The sequence below is a fragment of the Macrobrachium rosenbergii genome, chromosome 6 (genome assembly GCF_040412425.1).
Source record: "Macrobrachium rosenbergii isolate ZJJX-2024 chromosome 6, ASM4041242v1, whole genome shotgun sequence".
Taxonomy (NCBI): Eukaryota; Metazoa; Arthropoda; class Malacostraca; order Decapoda; family Palaemonidae; genus Macrobrachium; species Macrobrachium rosenbergii.
The window spans coordinates 12324872-12347887 of NC_089746.1; the positions used below are offsets into that span (position 1 = coordinate 12324872).

The window sequence follows — 23016 nt, forward strand, 5'->3', positions numbered from 1 at the left end:
AGGGTGAATGTTTTTTTATGAATATTTAAATGTGTGAGACCATATGAATATTTAAATAAGTGAGACCATTTATCAACTTATCTAACCCATGTACCCATCAAACTTGTCTCTTTTTTTTTCGTGTTCCATAATACACTAACACTTGGCAAACTAAAGTTATATGTGTATAAAGGGCTTAACTGCTGCAGGCTGAGCACACTTCTCCATTTTACAAAGAATGACTAAATTGTCTGTCTGATGGTTCTATAATGTTTGTTGAGAAATTTTCCAAAGGTATCAGATCCTGACTGATGATTAAATTAAATGGTGTTGTAATTTACACATTGGCAAAATCAAATTCTCTTTAAACATGACAAAATATTCTTGTTCTGGGTATCATATACCCAAGTATGAACTCCGTTGGAAATTCAGTACAGTACAGCATTCTGCCGTGACCACAGTTCAGCGACCTTTAAAAAACCAGTTATGCACAGCATTTTGTATATTTCTGAATTCGTACAAGATACCGAACTAGTGGAGCATGAGTTTTGTAATTCATGTTAGTGCGGTAAAATTTGAACGCTTTGCAGTTTGGAATCTTACTGTTCTAAAGGAATTAGAAATTTAATAACAAATTACAGTACTTTACTTAGATATCAGAAATATGTACACAGTATGAAATCATTTCCTTATTAATGAGACACTTATTAATAAGACAAGGGTTAATATTTTTTCTCTAAGTTCATTTAATAAGACAAGGGTTAATATTTTTTCTTTAAGTTCTCTCTCAGAATCAAATTGCCTCTGTGATCCCATATTCCATTGACAGACTAATTTAATGATTAAGAAAAAATAATGGAGTTAGAAGAGACCATTTGACTGTTCACCATAAAACCTTAAAAGCATTAGCCTTAAGGAAAATTTCACAGTAACACCCAGGATCATCAGGAATCGCTTACAAATCCTGGAAATTGCGGCTGAGCGTTTTAATGATACAGTACGTTAAAAAAAATTGAAAAGGCCACTTTTGAATACTGCATGACGCATTGACAAGCTCTTGCATGCATATATTAACTGCAAATATACAAATTTTAAACACAAATTGTGCCTGTATGTGAATGCAAATGAACGTGTACAGTACATGCAAACATGTAAACAAAATTTTAGTCCATGAAACCAACGAAATGCCCTCTAATGAAAGATTATAAATTGGTAAACACATGGATCACAATATTCACGCCTCCAACAATGTGCAACATAAAGGGTGTTATATTCCACCACTATGTCTTTATGATTTCACTTCCACAAATCTCCAGTCTCCTGTCTTAATTGTCTTCAAAATAGGTCTGGGTCTTCTAAGACTATGTTACCCACACAACTTATCTCCATCCCTTCCATTATCATCTCACCTACTTTTAAGGAACTTACGCAGTTTCCCTGATGGTACTATTCTCTATCCTGTCATCCAACTCCAAATATTTTCCTTAAAGTTTATTTAAAATTGGCAAAAACTTATCGATAAACAGCTGTGGTAGTTTCATAACCACAATCGTACTTCCATTCGATTTGATACCCGCCCATTGTTTATCTTTTTTTACTTACTTTCATTCGATTTGATATGTGCCCAATGTTTATCTTTGAGAGTGTTTCATTAAATACCAGCTCGAGAACCTGTAATGGGTATAATTGTTCCCAGATATTTGAAGGGCTCATCTTCTTTTGTTTTTCCTCCCTTTGTGCATAATCTTAACCTCATTGTTATTGGTGTCCTTTTTCCAGATGTATGAAGCATTCTATAATTAAGCTTTGTAAATCTTGTGGTGTTTTGCTGACAAAGTCTGTTATCTTTCTGTTGTTTCTCCAGTGTAAACTTTCTCTTCAATCTCCATCTACCTTTTCCGTTAGAAGGGCAAACAACGTGACATAGCATTTCCTTGTAGCACATTATTTGTTGAAAATTCACCTGATAAGACTCCATTAATATTGGTTTTGCATCTTCATAATTCATAGATTAATTTAAGTAATCATAACCTGTCTAATAAGAATACCGTAGTAACAGAAGACCTTCCATTTTATCAGTTTTAAATAGGAAAGGTAAATTACAGTACATGGTGGGTAAGTTTTGCTGTCTTTATTATGACACTGGTCATGACTTGTTCCTGGTTTTATTTTGGTTATTGCCTGTTATGGTGATGGTTATATTTGAAATTAAAGTACTCTTGGGCTGAATCCAGTGAATTTGGCTTTGGGTGGTGAAGGAATCTAGAGCTATCCTTATAGGGTACATGTGTTCTCCTACAGTCATCAAGTCTATCCCTGAAGGCTGCAGAGGGGACCACGACGGACTTGGCCACAGAGATAGAAAACATTGTAAAGGAGAAGATGGTGAGAGTCTGTGTGCATGACCAAAGCATTTTTGCATGACTGGCAGCATTTTATGTAGACAAGAACAAATAGTTGTTCACAATATTATTAAGCAGTAGAAGCTAAGTCAAAGGGGTCGATGGATGTGCCGCCTTCATGCATGGAGTATAGCATTAGAAATTTTTTTATAACTTATCTCTTCTTTCTTGAACAGGCAATATTTTATTTGCTTATTTTTCAACCAGGAGGCCATAAATATATTCTTTAATGTTTTGTCCTAAAGCAATAAATACATTATTTGCAGGAAATGTTCACTATGAATGATTTTACATTATTTTTCATACAAGTTTTTATATTGCAACTTTATAAAACACATGTACTGCACAGTATCTTACCATCACTGCATAACAATACTGTATAATGCACCTTTAGAACTACAATTGAATGCATTCTTTCTGAGCATTCTGCACTACAACTAATGTTGTATTTCTCTGTCCTTTTTGTTTGTATTTCCCTTATTTTTCTTTCATAGCAGTATGCTTTTTATCTTAACAGTTTCATTTTTGTGTTGATTGTAGATAAGATAATGTTTACGAAAACCTCTGATAATGACCGGGGTATAGATTGATGTGATAAGTCAGCTAGAAGTGCTAAATTTTCCAAAGCTAAGACTCACTGGATTTTTCTTTGTACAGTATGTAATGATTTGTGTGTGGAATACCAGTCATTTGTTTTATGTCACTGGGCTGTTTCATTTCTCTTCTGTTGACAGTCAGATTGTGTTTTCATTGAACCATATATTGAAGTAGATTTCGTGAGTGGCATCTGTGATTTTGTGGATTATTTTAATAGTTATGTCTTCCTTGACCTTGAGTGTGTCAGTACAGAAAATTATTGTAAAAACAGCGTAGATTGTAAATACAGCGTAGATTCTGCATGTGCTGTTTATACATAAAAATGGAAGTAATTTGTGCTGTGAAAAATAAGTGGTGTATAAGTAATGTACCTCACTTTATAGGTCACCATGCAGTGCCATTCATTTTGTGCCTCAGGGTTTAACCATTCTTTATGTGTAGAATGACCAAAGCCCTTGTGCCTGAAAATGGCAGAAAGTGAAAGTGATACTGATGCTAGATATCCACATCAGCCAAACATTGTGCGATCGGTGTCACACCATGTAGGAAGAAAATATAAAAAATACAAGGATTATTTTTTGAGTTTGAATTCCTTAAATATGGTGAGTCCTGATGAAGATTTTGTACAAGTAAAATCACAGAAGATTAACCAAAGTATATATAAAAAAAAGAAAACCTCATGGTATGTTGAAAATTATGGCAATTTGAAGGTAAGCAAGCTATATTAATCTAAGGTGTGCAAAAGTACATATATTATATATTTACTCCACTGTTCAGCCTTGGAAACCTAGTTTTTTCCTCTGTTTGGCAGACTGTAAATTGTGACATACAATACATTCTTTGCAGTTGTAATATAATTGTCTAAGAGGATATTGTAATATGAAATTTTGCCAACAGGAGCAACATTCTGAAACAAGTGAGCGATTAAAATGGAGAAGCTCTGGTGATGGTTGCTCAGGAGATGAAGCATCTTCCCCACTACCTTCTGCTACGGCTATTCTTACTTCTGAACTTCCCCTCTCAGATGATGGGGACCTTGGGGCTTCTGCCCTACCTGATTCTGCAAATGTACAAGATTCTAGTCCAGGTAATGTGATATCCCAAATCAGATCAATATTTCATTACTGTACAATTACAATAATATTACAGTATCATCCATGTTTTTAATAATTTAAGTATTCCAAACCATTTTCAGGTGATTGTGATATGACGAAGGAACAAAGAGCACTTCACAAACGACAATTTGTGATAACAGAGTTAGTAGAAACAGAACGAATCTATGTTAAGTATTTAGAAGATACTGTTGAAGGCTACATTAAAGAAATGAGAAATCCAGAATCCGAAATCAAAATGCCAGATGACCTTAAAGATGGCAAAGACAAAATGGTCTTTGGCAACATGGAAGCCATATATGAGTGGCATCGAGAGTAAGTAGAAAATATTGCTAAAAACTTTTTCTTAATGTAAACGTGTAAGGCATAATCTCACATATAATACATAGTTGCTATACTATAAAGCATAGTTGCCTTCTTAATATGGCACTGAAATTAGTGGATTCATTTGTAATTAATCACCACTGTAAATCTGAACTAATGTATGGAATCTCTTTCAGTTTCTTTTTGAAAAATATAGAGAGATGTATAGAGCATCCAGAAGAAATTGGTGGGGTATTTCAACGAAGTGAAAAGAGGTTGCAGATCTATGTTAAATACTGTCAAAACAAACCAACATCTGAGTATATTGTATCAGAACATTTGAATTATTTTGAGGTAAGCTTTCCTGCTTTATGCCAGGGTTTCCTTATGGAAAAAATAAGACATTGTTTTGAAGATTTCATAAGTCCTATTCTTTTGTTGCTAATTTACAGCAATACAACTTTGTTGTGGATAGGCAGTGATGTTTTAATACAATATTTAACATCATTCTTTTTATTCTAAGTAAATGAAGATTCTTTTAAAATTATTTCAGGAATTGAGGCAGAAATGTGGTCACAAACTGCAGTTACCTGATTTACTAATCAAGCCAGTGCAAAGAATGATGAAATACCAGTTACTGTTACGAGACATCTTAAAACATACAGAAAGAGCCGGACTGACTCAGGAGGTGGAACCTCTCAAGAGAGCTTTAAATATTATGATAGTTGTTCCAAAGGCTGCCAATGACATGATGAATGTTGGACGTTTACAAGGTTTTGATGTAAGTGCTTGGAGTTGATATTAACCATATTTTATTATAAAACTTCATATCTTTCTCACTAGGAATATTTTGTCATCTTCCCTCATGCATTTACTTAGATATAAAAAAATACTAGAAAGATTATAGATAGGTAATGATGGGTCTTAAAAATACAGAAAAAAAAAGGAAAATGTATACTGTATATGAGTGAGAGTTTTTAGCATTAGTGTTTGTTGGATATTCAGGGAAACATGTATACTTTTCAAGAATGGAAAGTACTCCATTTTTTAAAATTTGCATTATCTAATTAATATTTTAGATTATTTTGTTTATTGCTAGAAGAACTTGTATACTGTTGTTATTTATAAAAGAAATGATAAAATAGGTTATATATACTGTTGTTATTTATAAAAGAAATTATAAAATAGGTTGTAAAGCTCAGTTATTTAGCAGTTTTAAAGGTAATAGATGAAATATGTCTTTCAGGGAAAGATAATGGCGCAAGGGAAACTTCTTTTGTATGGACCACTTACCTGCTGTGAAGGGGCATCTGGTCACAATTTCCGAGGAAAAGATCTGATGGTCTTCCTGTTTGAACAGTCAATCATATTCTCAGAAAGTGGGCGGAAGAAGAATCAGTTTTCTAACCCCGTTTATGCTTACAAGAGTCATCTACAGGTTTGTGGTGTTGCAAAGCACAGAACAGTAGTTTAGAACTGTTGCTGTAGATTTTTTTTTGTCCCTTAAATATTACTGTATACAGTAAAGCCTTACTTATTTGGCAATTAAGAAACCTACCCTTGTTACCAGTTAATTTATTTTAAAATTATTTAGTGTATTGCTAAAGGCAAAATGCTTTTAATTAATTTTGTAGAAATAAAACTTGTATTAACCCTTATAACTCATCTGTATAGTCAGTTTACAATAGTTCTGAAAACCACTTTTTCCACAATCTTCCTCATTTCTTTGTTTTACAATGTTTTTACACCTATAAGTCCAGTAAATAAAACTGGAGAAGGGGTTACTGTAATAGCCAGTCCTTTAAATTTATAAAAGGGGTACTAGTAATATTATATCTTAATAATTTTGTGTCCTTTATATTATATTCAGGTTGACAATTTCAATTAAGTATATTTCCAGATTGACCAGAAAGACTAGACAACATTTATTGGAATACAGGCTGTTGTGTTGAAAGTTATCACTGAAATTCAGAGAGACTGCGACCAAAGTATGCTATGTGTTATTTTATGATGCATATGATGGAAGGTTCAGTATTTGAAAATTCCAACCTGTTACCAGTTCATCATTGTATCTAATGGAGTCACATTAGGAGGTTACTAGGAATTCAAAGACATTCGGAGTTACTGGTGAGAGAGAGAGAGAGAGAGAGCGAGAGAGATATGCAGTGTCTAGATTTGTTGAATATGATAAATTTTATGATGGAGGAAGTTTAATATAAATTTATAAGCAAGACATTACTGGTTTGATGTAATAATGAGTCTGTGGCAAGCATCTGATATCCCATGCTGTTTAATATCTTGGTGGTCAGAGTGCTGTGAGGTGTAAGAGAAAAATCAGTGGATGTAGGTGCAAAGTTGTAGGATAGAAAATGGATTGGGAATAGAATGTGAATTGAAGAAAGTGGAAAGTAATTGAGTAAGAACAAAGATGAGGGTAAATGGAAACAGGTTATGACACATTAAATACTAATCAGGATGAAGAGAGGCTGATATGTCTTCAGCTGACATTTCATAATTTTGATCTTCAGAACCAATTGAGCCAAACATAACTTAAAGGAATGGTTGTTGTCAGGTTTAAGGAGACTGGTCTAATAATTAACCATAGCCCATTCTTCACTGTGCTTGGCAAAACTCCTCTAAGTCCACTTCATGAAATAAAACCACATCTGGCAGAAATGTTGCAGCATTTCTCAATTCGTCTTTGATCACCCAGTTCAAACTGAAATATAATAACCCAGTTCATACTGAAATATATAACTGTAAAGTAGTTTGTATTCATGAAACAAAAATTGTTTTACATTGTTCTGTCAGAATTCAAGACAAAGTAATGGGTTTCTGTATCACATTATCAAGCTCCTTGGAACTACATTTTGTTTCGCCACAAACCCATCACTCACATACAGGGCAAATATTTCTTGTTTTTTGTCTCTGAATGTCCAGACGCACTGGAGTCATCTGTCTGACATGGAAGTGGGAGCACTCTGCGTTCCCCAATTGGAACCTGAGGTCTATATTATAAATTGCCTGCATCATTTTTCATGTGTGTGCTTGCTAATAACCGTTGAGCAGCTACCTTAGTTTTTCTCACTGAGGGATGACCCAGATCTTATAAGCCATGCAAATTTTCTTTCAACCCACCAAAATTTAATTATTTTATATTTTCAGTTTTCCCTCCCTATACCTCAACAGTCAGTCTTTATTTTTCACTGGATCAGTTGCTTGGTTGTTTGTTACTCATTCTGAAGTACCATTATGCATGAAACTATTTAGTATTTTTCCTAAGACAAAGGCCTTCAAATTTAGGACCGTTTGTTTTACGCTAGCTACAGCTCCCCAGTTTTTACCAAGGACTGTTGAGAGCAACATTTGCAAGAAGCTGCATCAACATCTGCATCCCCTCATTTAAACCCAGCTTATGTTTATAAAAAAAAAAAATTTTAACCAACCCACACCAATTTGAAAATCTAGCTATCATACCAATAGTTCAAAGGTTTTATTCTTTTAAAAACCGTGGCATCAAAAACATTCTGTCTGAGACACATTGAAAATATTGATTCTGTTGACAATTCTCAAATTAATATATATATTTATTTGTTGCCAGTTGAAATACAAACTAGGTCATGAAGGGTGTCCATTAAGTGATTGTTTGTTAAATAGATATATACAATTCTAAGATTGAACATCACCTGTTTTTCTTTTTATATTGATGATTACTTTAATTACATGAATTTATTCATTATAATGGACATCAGTGGTGTCAAAAGGTAATGGGTACTTCAGCTTTGATCTAGTCAGACTTGTTGCAGACAAGGTAATCTTGAACAAGTACAGTACTAGAAATCTCTGGAAAAACTTGTTCCTCATAGTTGCTGCAGATTGTGGTAGGATTCAAGACATCTAGTTAAGAGTAGAGTACTGTACTACTAGTCCCTCAGTAACTCTTCAAATATTGATGGTTAAGCACACAGCAAGTAGTGCTCCGGAGCACACCTGCTGGAACACCAAGCAACAGGACTAGTCATACTTCCAGTGGAAAGGAGAAAGAAGCACATCTTCCTTAAATTACCTAACTTTTTCATGGGCCTCTAAATATTCAGAAATTTTGTTGAGAGATAAAAAGGTAGGCAGTGTGACAAAACATGACTACTGTCAGAGTTGAAGAACCAGGGCATCCCAAAATAAAAGATCTTATGCCATACCACACTGAAAACCTTTGTTGCAAGGTTCATCCCAGGAAAGCACCAACATTACTGGGTAAAGCCTTAGCAGAGGAAAGTAGGTTCTCCACCCAAATGGTCAGAGAATCCAGATATCTGCAAGGATTCAATATGGCATATTGCAGGTGGACAGGTTTGCAATGAACTACAATTGCTAGCTACAAATTTACTGTCCTACTTAACCAGATCAAGCATCCTCCTGGAAGATGAATTTGGTAAGTACTCTCCCTTCACTTGGTCTCATCAGTAAAGTCTTGGACAAACTTTGGACATTCCAAGAACTTCAAGGTGAGCTTTTAGCAGCTAGCCATTTTGATTGCAGCAGGAATGGGCCCTGCCCCTATTAAACAATCCCATGAAGTTGCTTCATCAGCTAAACTTAGAGAGATCCCAGGGAAGTTGCACACTTGGAAACTATCCAGCAATGCTTCAAAGGAAAATGACCTTGCAGAACTTACACACATCAGCCTTTACCAAGCAAAGTGGGCCAATTACATAGTACAATGAAAGGGGTCTTAATCTACTTCATTCTGCTATTCCACTGATAGTGAATTTTCTCATGATCCTGAGGCACTGCAAGATGATGACGATTTCAGCTATCAAGGGCTACAGATAGGCTGGGTCATGGGTATTTGGGCTTTCACTGAAACTGAAAAAGTGTGATCCAACACTTCCAGGACAAGATTCTTTATATGCGTCCTGGTCTCCCAACTGGGATCTGTCATTGGTTTTTGAGAAGCCTCACCAGGCCATTGTACAAACCAGTGCAAGAAGTCTCACTGCTGGATCTCACTCTAAAGATGATTTTTTTTCTGGTGTTAGTGTCTTTTGAAATAAGTCAGCAAGATTTTTTCTTTGGAAGAGTTGCACATTCTAGAGGCTGGAGTTCCACTGGATTGTCTAAGCAACAAACTTCTTAAGAAGCCTCAAACTCCAGGAAGCCAGGATTATTAGGCAACACCCTTTGCCGTTACCTTACAAGGACCTACGATTCAAGAAATGATTAATCGTAACTGTCTCTCCACTAGTTGGTACAATACTAAGTTTCTAGGAATGCTATCTCTTACTGACTGAGGAAGTTGTCATCAATGTTTAAACAATATGACATGGCAAAGATCAGAGTTCTTGTCTATGAGATCAGAGGTCTTACCACATCTAGCTTTAAATCCTAACCTTGATGTGAATGCCATTGCAAGTGCTGGTAGTTGGTGGAGGTGCCAATCTGCCTTTGCTAATTATTTCCTACCAGATATCACTTCATAAATGGATGTGTACATGCTCATTTCGGGGTAGTAGTTGAAGCAAAACAGATTTTACCATTTGAAGACTCTAGGGAATCATCCTCCTCTCAACATTCATTAACTTCCCTACTTCTATGGCAACCTGAGAGTCTTTCATGAATGAGATCAGATGTCCTGTTGTACTTTTGTCAAGGGTTGATTCTTTATCACACAACAGTAGGTTCATAGACTTGGTTCCTTATTTCACTTTGTTCCCAGGACTTCTCAGTATGTAGAACCTGCCGGTATCAGTCAGCTTTCTGAGTTATACTGCAGCTTAGATCTCCAAAATTGCAATTTTGGCTGTAAGCAAAGGATAAGATGTAAAACAAATCCGTTTTTATAAAAAAAACATTTTTATCAGTTTAAAATTATCACTAATAATTTGCTTTCTCCTCCCAGTCCTGCATATCATGCAACCTCATTTTGAGATGACACACTGAAAATATTGAGGCATGTACACTTGTTATTAGTGGATAACTCATGTTTTAAAAGCTGATATTTGTGAAAACAGGTATTGATTTTCTTCTGTGGGAGACAAAAGACTGCAGTGGTCCGGACATTACACAATGATTGTGGCCTGTATGTGAGTGATGGGTTTGTATTAAAAACACTTTTTCAATATTGGTCATATGTACATGTATATTTCTTTTAAAATTATGGTATACTGATTCAAATGTTTATACTTTCCTAAAGGTTAACAAGATGAATCTAGAAGAAAGTGTAGATGATGGTGATCCCCTTAAATTCGTGCTGAAATCCACGGATCCACGAAAGCCATACTTGGCATTTGTTTGTCAGGGTGCATCAGATGACGATAGAAATCAGTGGGTGTCACAGATCCGCCATCTTTTACAAACTCAAAAGGACTTCCTGAAAGCAATTCAGTCACCTATTGCGTACCAAAAGAAACAAAATGAAAATACGTAAGTATTTCTCTTTTGTGAATGAATTCCATGACCTGCATGTTGGTTAATGGTGGAGGAGATGGACACTGAAATGGTGATGGAAGGGAATATTGCTGGAGGGAATAAGGTGATGGAAAATTATTGTTGAATTAATGTTTAGGTGCCCAGAACAGTGATCAGTGGTGTTACTGTATAATATTTAAACCAAAATGAACAACCTTGACAAAACTTTCACGGCTGGTGCGCTTGTTGCCGTGATTTTCAAAGAAATATAATCTCTTTCCTCACTTCACAATGAAAAATTCCAATAGTACTTAGCTTAGTTTGTTCTTGAAAGTGGTCTACAAAGGGTAACTGCAGTTGGTAACTGTGACTCCAAACTTTAGTTTAAAATTCTGGACATTAACAATATGGACATTTTTGTTGATTTCAATGGAATTGGCTGAGCAAACTAGGACTAATAGTTTTGTCCATTCCACAGGATTAATGCATACTTTCAAAGTGCTGCATACAGCATTACATTGCTCTAAATAATCTACTCATCATTTTAGGTCCAATTCTCATTGAACATTTTCTCTAAGAGAAAAAGATTGTTCAGCTAATATCCTGTAATCAAAGTGTAGCCTGTGCCATACAAAAGAGGACCACTTGGGTCTCTTCTTTTTATCATAAACTATGTTTGCATCGATGCAACTGACAATAAAGTGAGTTGTTACAGAAAACCTATATATATTATTTTTCTTTTCTTAATGTGCTTGTGTGTGTGTGCTGTTAAAGAATCCCATTATTATTTGGGACAAGGGCAGCATATGTTATACATCAAAATTTTATTGGAGCACTCAGTTTACTCAGTAATTAGAAAACTATTTCTTTTGAGATTTGTATCAGTTGTTCAATCAGATTTCTTATTATAGATATAGTTACAGTAATTTATTTTTGTAGAGGGGACATGGATCTCTTTATATGTAAATTGTTTTCTTTTTAATTTCTAAGACTTAAAGGCTTTTTTCTTTTGTTTATACTGACATTCTGTGTAAACAATCTATAGAGAGCAAAACATGTGAATCAAATGTTGTAAATTAAAAGAAGAAGGGATACTGAGATCCCAGATCGAATTATGTTCAGCCATGTTGATTTATAAATTAGTTTTTTATGACATTTTTATAAAATATAAGATGTAGCCTTTTATTACTCTGTGCTAGGAAGTGAATTTGGGTCTTACTGTTGTTAAATGGTGATAAATTGGAGGGGTAGCTTTTAGAAGTACTCAAGCATGCAATGGTTTACAGTCCTTTTTTGGGACAAATGCATACCTGTGTGTGCTGCAGCACTGCTTCTCGAGAGTGACTCTCCAGTTAGATCCTAAGCCATCTCTGATTACCCCTTCTATGGAGGGATGCAGGAGAGAGAGAGGCTTATGTTGTCCATATTTACAGTACTACAGATTTGTAGTAAAAGCAGTCCTAATAAATAATGTGTTATAAAACACCCTCATGCAAGTGTGAATGTTGATGACAAGACAAGGACTTATGTGCAAAAGTGAACTTTCTTTTGAGCTTAGGATATTTAGATTTCTTCAGCAGATCATGGAAAATAACCCCTTTCCCCTTTAAAAACTCCTGCAAAAATATTCATGCATATGTACAGCTGCATCCCAACCAGTTATTCATATCCTTGAAAACTCAATGTTTGTATATAAAATATCGCATTATGAATAAAAGTTGGTGATTTTTACTCTGCCTTTTTGTGTATCTTGTTCAAACCATTCCAGAAATAGTAGAGGTTGGTTGTCCAAATTTTAACTTGCCCATAAAATTGTTGAAGAGCTGAAAAGGGGTTCACTGGAACCACTATCCATTCATTTTTATAAGAATTCATAGTTCCTTACAGGTCTGAGTTCATTTGAACTCATGTACAGTGACATGCTTTTTCTTCTGCAGTTATGGCTACTTGCCCTTTCAAAGAAATTTGGGAAAATGGGACTCCTTTCTACATTTAAAAAATTGCACTTCCTGTCAAATGTTAAGACCTTTAAAAAAGTAAGCTTCATTTTCACGCTATTGTACGAAGTTTTTGAACTTTACAGATAGGTGTGACTGACTATTCCTGTCTTCTAGAATATTTTTCAGATAACTGCTGGCTTTTCATGTGATGATAATAGTTTAGCAAAGAAAGTTGGTAAAAATGCTCAACTTAATTTTCAAAATACTTGATTTTTCAGGTAGTGATCTTTATGTAGTGTAGGCCTGCTTTTTCTTGAATAGACAGAAGCCTTTGTTAGTAGGATGTCACATTTACTTTCCCTAGCCAATTTCATAATGCATTTTATATTCCCACAGTTTGCAGAAATTGCAAGAATTTAGGTCTTTAGCAGTAACCAACAAGATGGAGATTTATGCTAAAGATTCAGTCTATTCAGCTTTTAAGTTACATACTAAGGTACCAAAGCAGATTATGAAGATGACAGTTTTGGCTAAATGAAGATAAATTTCTATGGGCTGGGAAACCCAATTTTAGATATACACACAAGTTGGAGGTATACATGAAAGCTAAAACCTGACTTGCATCTCACCCTAGGCTTTCATGAAAGTTGGCTGTGGAGCAATGTTATTACTGAAAAATCTATCTCCAATTGTAAACTATCATAATCTGTGATTCTGATTAACTTTTCTCAAATTATAATAAATGCATCTTACTTTTCTATACTGAAATATTAGTATGATCTGTCTCAACAGTTATCTGTGATGGGTGCTAAAAGAGAGGATAGGTGAATGGTAAATACCCAAAGATGGCTTTTATATTTAACAACAATTCTCTCTCTCAGGCTGCAAATATATAATTAACAGGTTGGTATGGAAAAACTAGTGCTAATAAAACTCAGTGTTTACAATGAAAGTTCTCTAGCCAATAACAGAACTCTGCTTTATCCTAAATCTTTCCAAAGAATTACCAGTTTTAGAACAAAAAATGTGAAAAATTCTACCCCTTAACTGTTTACATAGGAAATTTAACATTACAAACACTAAAACAGTGTCTGCTGTAGTAGAATAAAATGTAAAGTGCTTTTTGTTTTGAAAAATAATTACTTGCAGTGTATCTTAAATGGCAAGCAAATTGTGCCATAAAAGCTGCCTTATTAAATACTTGTTTCAAGTTCTCAATCATAAAACAAAATCTAGAATTTTGCAATGTAAATTTTTGAGGATTAATTACAGACCTTATGTAAATATTTATGGAAATCAATTTTAGGATTGGCAAGCACGAGACATTTCACCTACTGATATAGGATATTGCCATTTTCCTGGTAAGCCAGATGAAATTTTTCATTAAGATATTAACTTCTTCCCTTAAGAAAGAGAGCAATTAAATAAATGCAAGCTGTGATCTGTGGTATAAAGCCTAGAATATGCAATGATCAGATAAATAAACCTTAACATAAATTCATATATGTGCTAGACTAGTATCTAGGAGTAAGCAGAGGAGCATATAGTCTATGATGACAACTGATGCTCCTTCATAGCATTAAGATTACCCAAACGACACAAGGGATGGGTTAACTACACATAAGACTTAGCAAAAAAGATCATACTCAGCAAGCTATCAAATTGATCACCTGTATGCTTGTGCGTATTGGTCAACCTGTATGCTTTCTTCATTGAAACTTCCCAGCATCTTATGTTTAACTTGAAATTTTTAAAACCTACAGCTAGGACTCTTTATACACACAAGTAAATATCTTTTTTCTGTTATGTTAACTGTATAACAGCAAGTGTCAAGAATAATCCACAAAATACACCACTGTTAAGTTCAAGGTCAGGTTTGTAAATGTTAACAATCATAGCATTTCAGATTAATCAGTAATAGTATTTCAGATTAATTGAAGCTAAATAAAAAAAAGACCTGAGGACCGGACCCATTCATAAACAACTCTGGATTAATATTTAATTGATTCAGATTCTCAACACAATTCTTTTTGACTACAGATAATCAACTGTGACTGCCTATAATTAAATACAGCTTCTCAAAATATAAAACATCTCTCATGTTAATTACAGGGCTATGATGTCATTTACAACCTAAAATTTTCAAGTGAGAAAAAATTGACTCCTCTATCATGACAATTTCTGACAAAACTTCCAAGGATTAGAAACGTTGTGAAAAAATTTCCAACAGCCAATATAGAAAAGAAAAGCTTTCTGTGGTATTAATCCTAGTTTCTCCCATACTTAACTGGGTGGCTGAATAATTTCTGTCATTCTGGTTTACCCCCGTGTACTTTAGAAGAAACAATTTCCAGGCATAGTATATTCATGATGGTTTTTCATACCGTCATTTGACTGCTTAATATGAATGTAATTATTAGTAACATTTAAAATGGGCAATGCCAGAAAGTTACAAAAATAAGCCTACGTGTTAATGCTAAGTTTTCATCAATATGACGCTTCCACAAGCTTCAGAAAAATGAATAATATGCCAAACTACAAAACAAAGAATCGGATGCATAACAACTGGAGATATTTCTCTTTTCCCTTTAAAGGGTATGAAACAACTGTCCAGTCTCTTCTGTCTTGTGATTCCTATCTAGACTGGCCTAAGTTTTCATATATGCCCTTCTCCATAAATTTCTGGGCCTTCCAACTGGTATTTGTTACTTCAATATCCTCTAATATTCTGACTAACTGTTGTTCCTCATCCCTTCTGATCACATGTACAAATCATCTCGTTCCAAGATGTTATGTATTTACCCTATTCATTTTAGATCTTGACATCCCACTGACAATTGTAACTTGGTATGCTGATTTCAATTCTGTTTTAGCGATTATCATAAAATCATATAAGTACTACAACTCCAAAGAAACATTCATCTTGTTCACTTGATGGCAAAAGTCAAAAGAAGTTTAGTTACATGAAAAATCTTTCAAGAATTTTTTTTATAGTTTTGTGTCTAATATATAGTACTGTACATGGAACTGCCGTCTTATATCAACAAGTATACCACAAGTCCTGCACAGCTGCATTTATTGCAGCCTCTAAGGTCATCATAAGTACTATACACTGCAAGTAGCTAACATTTATCATCAACTTTATCAATTTTTTTACAATTTTTAGTTTTCAGTTTACTGGATAGATATATACTGAATCATACTCAACACTGTGTACTGGATAGATATATACTGAATCATACTCAACACTGTGTACTATGTATTTATACAGTATATTCACATGTTCTTGGCATAATGTGCAATACACTTTAGTGAGTATCTGTTTACCAGATTGTTCTAGCTAAATACTATAGTTGGGTTTTCGGTTACATCTGTAGGATAACGTGTCAGATTTGCTAGTTCACTATTCACCTATTGCACACTATATATAGTTTTTCCCCTTTACTGTCAAATGTCTCTCACAGCTATTGTATACCACACACTGCCCACTTAAACTTTTTGGATGATAGAGCAAATTATGGTCTCTAGTGCTTATTCAGAAACAGATATAAATAAAGATTCTTCCATTATGCTTTGCATGCCAAAGAATTACCATGTATGAGAGTATTGTACTTACAAGCAAATATCCAAGCTTCCACACTGACTAAAATTAACCATTATATTCATTAATATCATGCATGGAAATTAAAGAAAATGCTATATGGCAATGCAACCTGAAACATACCATGAGAAGTTAAATGGCTGGAATTAAACTTCGATAAGAAATAAAAAAGAAAATGCCTTCATACAAAAAATTAATAAACCTATAAATTAATTTGCACTAACTTACTTTACTATGAGTGCATGCTGATGTCCTCTTAACTTCACTGGCCTCCCATTCTCTTAATTTGGGGTGGCACAGTTGAAGAAATGAGTATGCGGTTAACAACCATAAGAGTTGATGACTGCAAATCTTTTCATCAAATTTATTCAAGACAGCCAGTCACCATACAGTCCTGTCATCTGAAACAGGTGATCTGAAAGGAGAAAGTAACAATTCTTCAATACTGAAAAACGGGTGAAGGTAGAGGATGATGGACAGTAAAAGATTAGCAACTATCATCTTGGCTTAGGATCCTTAGAACTGTGGGAAGAAAAAAAATTTCATGAAATCATATATTCATCAGGTGCTTTGGAAATTAAGTGATAGCACAGGAGCTTCCATGTTAATAATGGAGCCTTGGCTATTTCAAGAGTTTTTTTTTTTTTTTTTTTTTTTGCAAGGGCAACTGTTCACACAATTTCATATCCATGTTCTACCAATAAAGGCACAATTTCATATCCATGTTCTACCAATAAAGGCTTTAAAAACTGGAAAAACTTTTGTTAGTTGAGTATTTGCAGATCTCTTAGGTGCAGACTGATATATAACTTGAAAAAACCTGAAAATAATGCGGTAAAATTCAAGAATACCCTAATTAACTAGAAAAAATTTTTCAATCCAAAATGTTAGGCATTAACATAATCCACAAACTTTGAAAATATTATAAATAAATATGCTACAATAAGATCTAACCATACAGTATACTGATACAATAAAGAAAAGCCTCTGCAACATTATCTAGTGTCAAGGTTCCTTCCACTTAAAGGTTTTACCACTCCCTTTCCTTGGGAGAATTTTCCCTTTCCTTGGGAGAATTTTCTGCAACTTTTTATATCCTACTTGCCCACAGTAGCAACCCTTTAAACCAGGGACTTATCCATTCCCAGTTGCACTCTACCTTGCTCCCTTCCAATTCCTTTTAAGTTTGTAACACACATTCCCAGTTGCACTCTACCTTGCTCCTTTCCAATTCCTTTTAAGTTTGTAAAATACTTCAGAGTCGCTTCAACTTGTCCATCAGGTTGGACCAAAATAATTCTCACTGTGAAACCCCCGAGAAGTAGAGGACAATCAAATACCATATTAGAAACCCTTAAGAGCAGAGAATATGGTCAAGGAAAGAAAACTTTGTCAAATCTTTAGGAAACAATACATCTACTTTGAAAGGTCAAAGGCTGCAAAAATTTAGCAGGCAAGAACTGAAAAAGAATTCTAATTTCGAGAAAAAGTAAAGTGCCACAACAACCAATCTATAAGGAAGAAGAGGCCCGGAAGTCTTTGCCATTTTGATTATGACTTGGGAATACATTGCTTCATAAGGACTTCTGTTTGCTATGTTGTACTCTTTTTATATCTTGGATTTTCCTAAGATATACATATCCATAACCACCTAAACCGAATGAAAATGTCAGTAAAAACAGGTTCAAGACCTTATGAATCCTTTTCTGAAAAAAGTTATGGAGTTGTACTCAAGAACTATGACCACATTTAGATCAGTGAACAGGATCAAGAATAAACTGAGTTAAAGACATGTCTCAGTATGTCCTAATCTCAAAAATTAAGAAATTACAGAACCACTACACAAAGCTGCCATAATTCAGGCAAACTACTTCGTAAGTCAAAAGACAATCAGTTCTTTATTATGTTTATTTTGACACTGGAGGCTTGACAGTAACTAGACAGTTCAACGTGACTGTACACTTAGTGGCAATGTACCTAAAAACAGCACCACTTATGGTCCCTGGCAACTGCACAATTGATGAACTTACATTTTCAAATAAGGTCTTAAACCAGCTGATTTCTTTACAAATAATCTTATTGTGTTGGTAACGAATCTGCAAACCCCTCTGATTTATATCCTCACCTTGAATTATTTTCATTTCTGTGTCACGGAACATTTTAGTAGTCTCCTTGTCTCATAAGGGCACTGTATTTCCCATTCTGATGTTAATTCTGTACGATTCAGGTTACATTACTTTAAAAATGACACTCTTCAAAGTACATATCCTAAGGATACAGGACTGGTTCACAGATGGACATACATACTAAGGAGTATGTTTAGTTGACGTATCCTGACATAAACATACTTCTTCACAGTCAGATAGTACAATCTTGTGTTCAAACTGAAATTGAATCCAATTCTAATTTTCTTTTAAAGTATCCATGCTATCAAGTCTCTCATAAATTTTGGTAGTACTCTAAGTGAACTCAGATTTTATAAAGCACAATGACCTTACGGATATTTGATTCTGACCCAACACTTACTGCCATTGTTGTGTAAATCAGTGGCTATATTAAAAGAATATATATATATACTAAATATACTACAAATTATGAAATTAAGCATCAACGAACTTGTTTTTACAATCCTTTTGAATCTTAAAATATTAGAATGATACTTTCTCTCCTTGGATTTTTTTTAGAGGCTGTTATTGACCTTTGTTCTGCTGATAATGTTCTTGGAGTTGTTCCAATACTTACGGAACTTAAGGATTGTTTACAATAATAAATAGAATAAAGATTCCTTTACACACGAACAGTCCCATGTTTTAGCCTGGTTCCAGTAAACATAAGAAGCAAATGGTCAATTCTATAAAAGAATCTTGAAAATGCATTTACTTAAAGGAGGACAAGTGCAATGATAAAGATTGTCACCTTTTTTTTTATCTACATTACCTTTTGACTTTATGGTTGCTAAATAATCACCAACAAGAAAACTAAAATGTAATCATGCCTACAATATTGCTACCATCAGGTTACCATGAAAATCATGTTTTAATGAAATGAGCATATGCCGTTTGATGATATCTTGACATTAGATATGCATCACTGGGCATTCCATTGTAGATCTTTATACAAAAGTTTTCCTCTTTACCCTTACCCTGTCCCTCAACATTTTTTGTGTAGTCAAAGTTTCACGAGCAGTCAACATGACATTAAAAAATACACCTCAGCTCACGAGAATTTACTTTATATAAATATTAAGTCTTGAAAAAAAAATGAGCGCCAGTTTTGATGATCAGAAGAAAATTACAGTACTGTTAAGATATACTTATAAACTGAATAAACTTGCTACTGTATAGGTACAGCCTGAAATAAGACAAATAGGTTCTTCAACTGACTGCTGTGTCTTAAGCCATTGCAACACTAGGTAGGCAGATTGTTGATACTGCAGTGTTCATTAGTAAGTACAAATATAGTGTGTAACCCAATTACTCCAGACCTCGTGTGCATTGAAGTTTTTGTTTCTTTCTTTGTATGCTAATTATAATCCATGCCTAAGGATCTTCCATATTACTGCTGTGTTCTTTATTGTTGGTCATTTCTCTCCAAATCGTGGACTTCTCTCGAAAATACAACACAAGACCAGATATCATTTGACAGGAGGTGCATAATAATGATAGTAGAACTTATGTTAGTCATAATCAGTGCATGAAGTAAACCTGCTTAGGCCTACTTAAAATGGTAATGAATTAACGCACTAACATTTATAAAGGTGATACTGTCCATGAAAGCAGACTATAAAAATAAGCAATTACAGGGCCTATTTGAAGTCATGACTGTAAAGTGAAATTTCATTGATATAACTAATAAAGAAGTCCCTCATCCTTTGCTGTGTGATGCCTAATGGGTAAAACTTTGGGTGCCTATAATGCTTGACTGCATGGGAAATCTTTACAAGGAAATGGGAGATGATGTCTGAATAAAATAAAAAAATGCTAGATTTGTAAAATATATTGTACTGACCATGCATCCTGAAACTGAACTGTCAAAATACTGTACTGTATACATTACGCTCTTCCTCTACTCTTCATTTCTCAAAAATAAGTCTGTCAAGCTTTGAGTTATAGAATTATCTACCCTCACTCTCTTGCAAAGATTAAAAGACCAGAATATGAGAGTGACTATGAAGTAAGATAATGCTTAAATGGTTTCGAATTTGATAGCCACCTTGGCAATAAACTCAATAAATTATGCTGTAACCTCACAATGTTTGATATTTTAAAATGCATTTCATGGCCTAACTAACTCATTAGATGCAGACCCCCAGCATCCTTCTGGAGTTTTTCAATACAAGACTCCAGAATAAATCATACCTTGTGTACCTGGATTCAATAGTAAGTACCTAAGTTGAATGTTTTGTCACATCTTGTTGTCTTCTCTGTTGTGCTGCATGAACTGATAACCAATAATGCCCAATTCCAGAAGAATTTCCTAAAAAAAAAAAAGAAAAAGAACTTGCTATAAAATGTTATATATGCTGTCATGAGAGATATTTTGCATGCTGCAATGCAATATGCAACTCATGTTCTACTTAAGAAAAAAGTATGAATTATGTACATCACAGAACATATGTTGGTTATCAGTTTTCTTAATGGAAATAAACTGCTTGTGGTTCTCTGCTTGCTACTAAATATTTACTTGCATGGAAGATTCAGTATGAAACAGTACATACTGTACTTGCATCTTTGTTTCATGAGCAAAACTAGCTACTGTAAGCCAATGTACATTTCTTGTGATACTGTACCAACTCTTTCAAGTTATCAGTAATGTAGTCCACATTCTTCATGACAAGTGTAAGTTGTAGAAGTTATACTATGTATTTTGCCTTTTAATCTGTTGGCTTTTGTGACCAATGTTCCCTATTCTACAGCAAGCTGACAACCTAAAATCTGCAATTTTATTTTTGTGTACTAGATTGTATTATGCCATTGCCTCAACAAAAAGTCTAGACTGTACAAAAATTTTGATTACTACAAACCCATGACTTACACCCCACAGTCAAGTCTTCAAATGTCCCAGGCATTGCAATCTATTTTCCTAGCAAACAGATGAAGAGCTGTAAGAGAACTGTAATGCACCACAAGACCCTCAGATCCACAGGAGGTATCAGCCTCACTTTCATGTGTCTACAAGGCTGTTATCAGCTAAATGGAATTCTTGCAGCAAAGTTTCCCTTTACTGCAAGATTGTTTAAATATTTCTTTATCTCATCCTCCTAATCTCACAAGATCACAGCCTTTTCCACATCTTTAGTCCTTGCACATAACTTTAACTTGATTGCTATCCTAAGTGCAAGTAGCAAGCAATAAGTCTTCAAGGAAGACTTACTGGCCTCTTCATTCTCGTCTTTCCAACTCCTTTCTCATCCATTTATTTATGTCATCCTTACTGATACAGATTTCCAAGGTTACTGGCACTGACATTTCATATACAGGTTTTCTTCTCCTAATTCAGCTGACAACCACACATTACAAGACCTTATTTTCCTCTCTCAGGCACTTCCCCTTTTCTGACCCCCTACACTGACAATAGACAAGGGTCCCTTACCTACTTTAGTCATCAAGATCTTTCCAAGGATTCTGGAGGTCCTAATCAGCATTCTTCGGCATTCTGAAAATCAAGTTTGAATCATAATTTTGATTTAGGCTGCAGGTAAGTGATGGGTTTGTGTTGTGGTAATCATGTCAAACTTATAAGAATAAACATTTTTTTCATACAATCCCATCATTTATTTTTTCCACAAACCCATCACTCATGTAACAAATGCCCTCCTCCCCAACCCCACTGGCCTCACAACAATAAGCTACATGAGAATTAGGCAGTTGCCTGCTGTGGACAAGAAGATCCAGGGGCTTATATGAAGCCCTATTACCACTTTTCTATCTGTCAGACAAAAGACTGCAATGCTTTGGACATTGTTTCATAAATATGGGCTGTGCATAAAAAAACAATTGTGGAAAAAATCAATATACGTATTTAGTCACCAAGATATTATTTTCTGACTTTAGCTAATGCATAATATACAGTACTTTTACTGAAAACTGTTTGGTAATTTATATAATTGTCATCTGAAAATTATTTATGTATTAATTTGTAAAATTTCAATGACACTTAGATCTGGTGTTATGAAAACTATTATATATTTATACCTCTATATGTCTAACTATACATAGTTCTGTTTGTATGTATGTATGTTAATTTTTAATTCAATGTTATACATTGTATTACTATAAAAAATAACAATAATTATAAAATATAATTAAAATGTTTATTACAAGCCCATTGCTCATATACTTGTCTAACTTGCATTGACTCCATCCTAGACAAACACACAAAATTAATGGCAATTTACAGATCACCAGCTGGCTGGCTGTCAGGACCTTGCCAGTGTGATGCAACACACTTTTATGGTAAGGTTGCAATTGCATAATAAAAAATGTATAGTATTTTTATTTCCTAGCCTTTCTTCTTCCATGGTGCTGACAAGTGAAGTCATTAGAGTGCAGATTTAATATGCATAACCTCAATGATAATTTCAGGTATCATGAGCCATTTACAGAAAGTTGTCCAAGAGTTTTTTTTACTTTCTCACAGCATGTTTCATGCTTTTATTACTGTGTGTATTTCAT

At 34.4% G+C, this 23016-nt stretch overlaps 1 protein-coding gene and 1 long non-coding RNA gene across 11 annotated transcripts in view; one reads left to right on the forward strand and one right to left on the reverse strand.

Moving 5' to 3' along the window:
• Window positions 1-23016, forward strand: part of trio (trio Rho guanine nucleotide exchange factor) — a 1217727-nt gene that overhangs the window by 1148301 nt on the left and 46410 nt on the right. For 8 of the 9 annotated variants that reach the window (XM_067104902.1, XM_067104903.1, XM_067104904.1 and 5 more), the window contains 7 exons: window positions 2281-2364; window positions 3876-4065; window positions 4174-4405; window positions 4591-4747; window positions 4947-5174; window positions 5640-5831; window positions 10587-10816. In XM_067104902.1, the coding sequence (XP_066961003.1) occupies window positions 2281-2364; window positions 3876-4065; window positions 4174-4405; window positions 4591-4747; window positions 4947-5174; window positions 5640-5831; window positions 10587-10816 (1313 nt within the window). The remainder of the gene's footprint in view (window positions 1-2280; window positions 2365-3875; window positions 4066-4173; window positions 4406-4590; window positions 4748-4946; window positions 5175-5639; window positions 5832-10586; window positions 10817-23016) is intronic. The other variant, XM_067104910.1, reaches the window with a different exon arrangement.
• LOC136839192 (uncharacterized) overlaps window positions 16571-23016 on the reverse strand; it is a 32979-nt gene continuing 26533 nt past the window's right edge. Inside the window, exons 3-5 of one of the 2 annotated variants that reach the window (XR_010853248.1) lie at window positions 21935-21997; window positions 20701-20818; window positions 16622-16757 (exon numbers count right to left, since the gene is read on the reverse strand). This is a non-coding gene — a long non-coding RNA (uncharacterized lncRNA). Of the gene's footprint in view, window positions 16758-20700; window positions 20819-21934; window positions 21998-23016 lie in introns of both variants that reach the window. The other variant, XR_010853247.1, reaches the window with a different exon arrangement.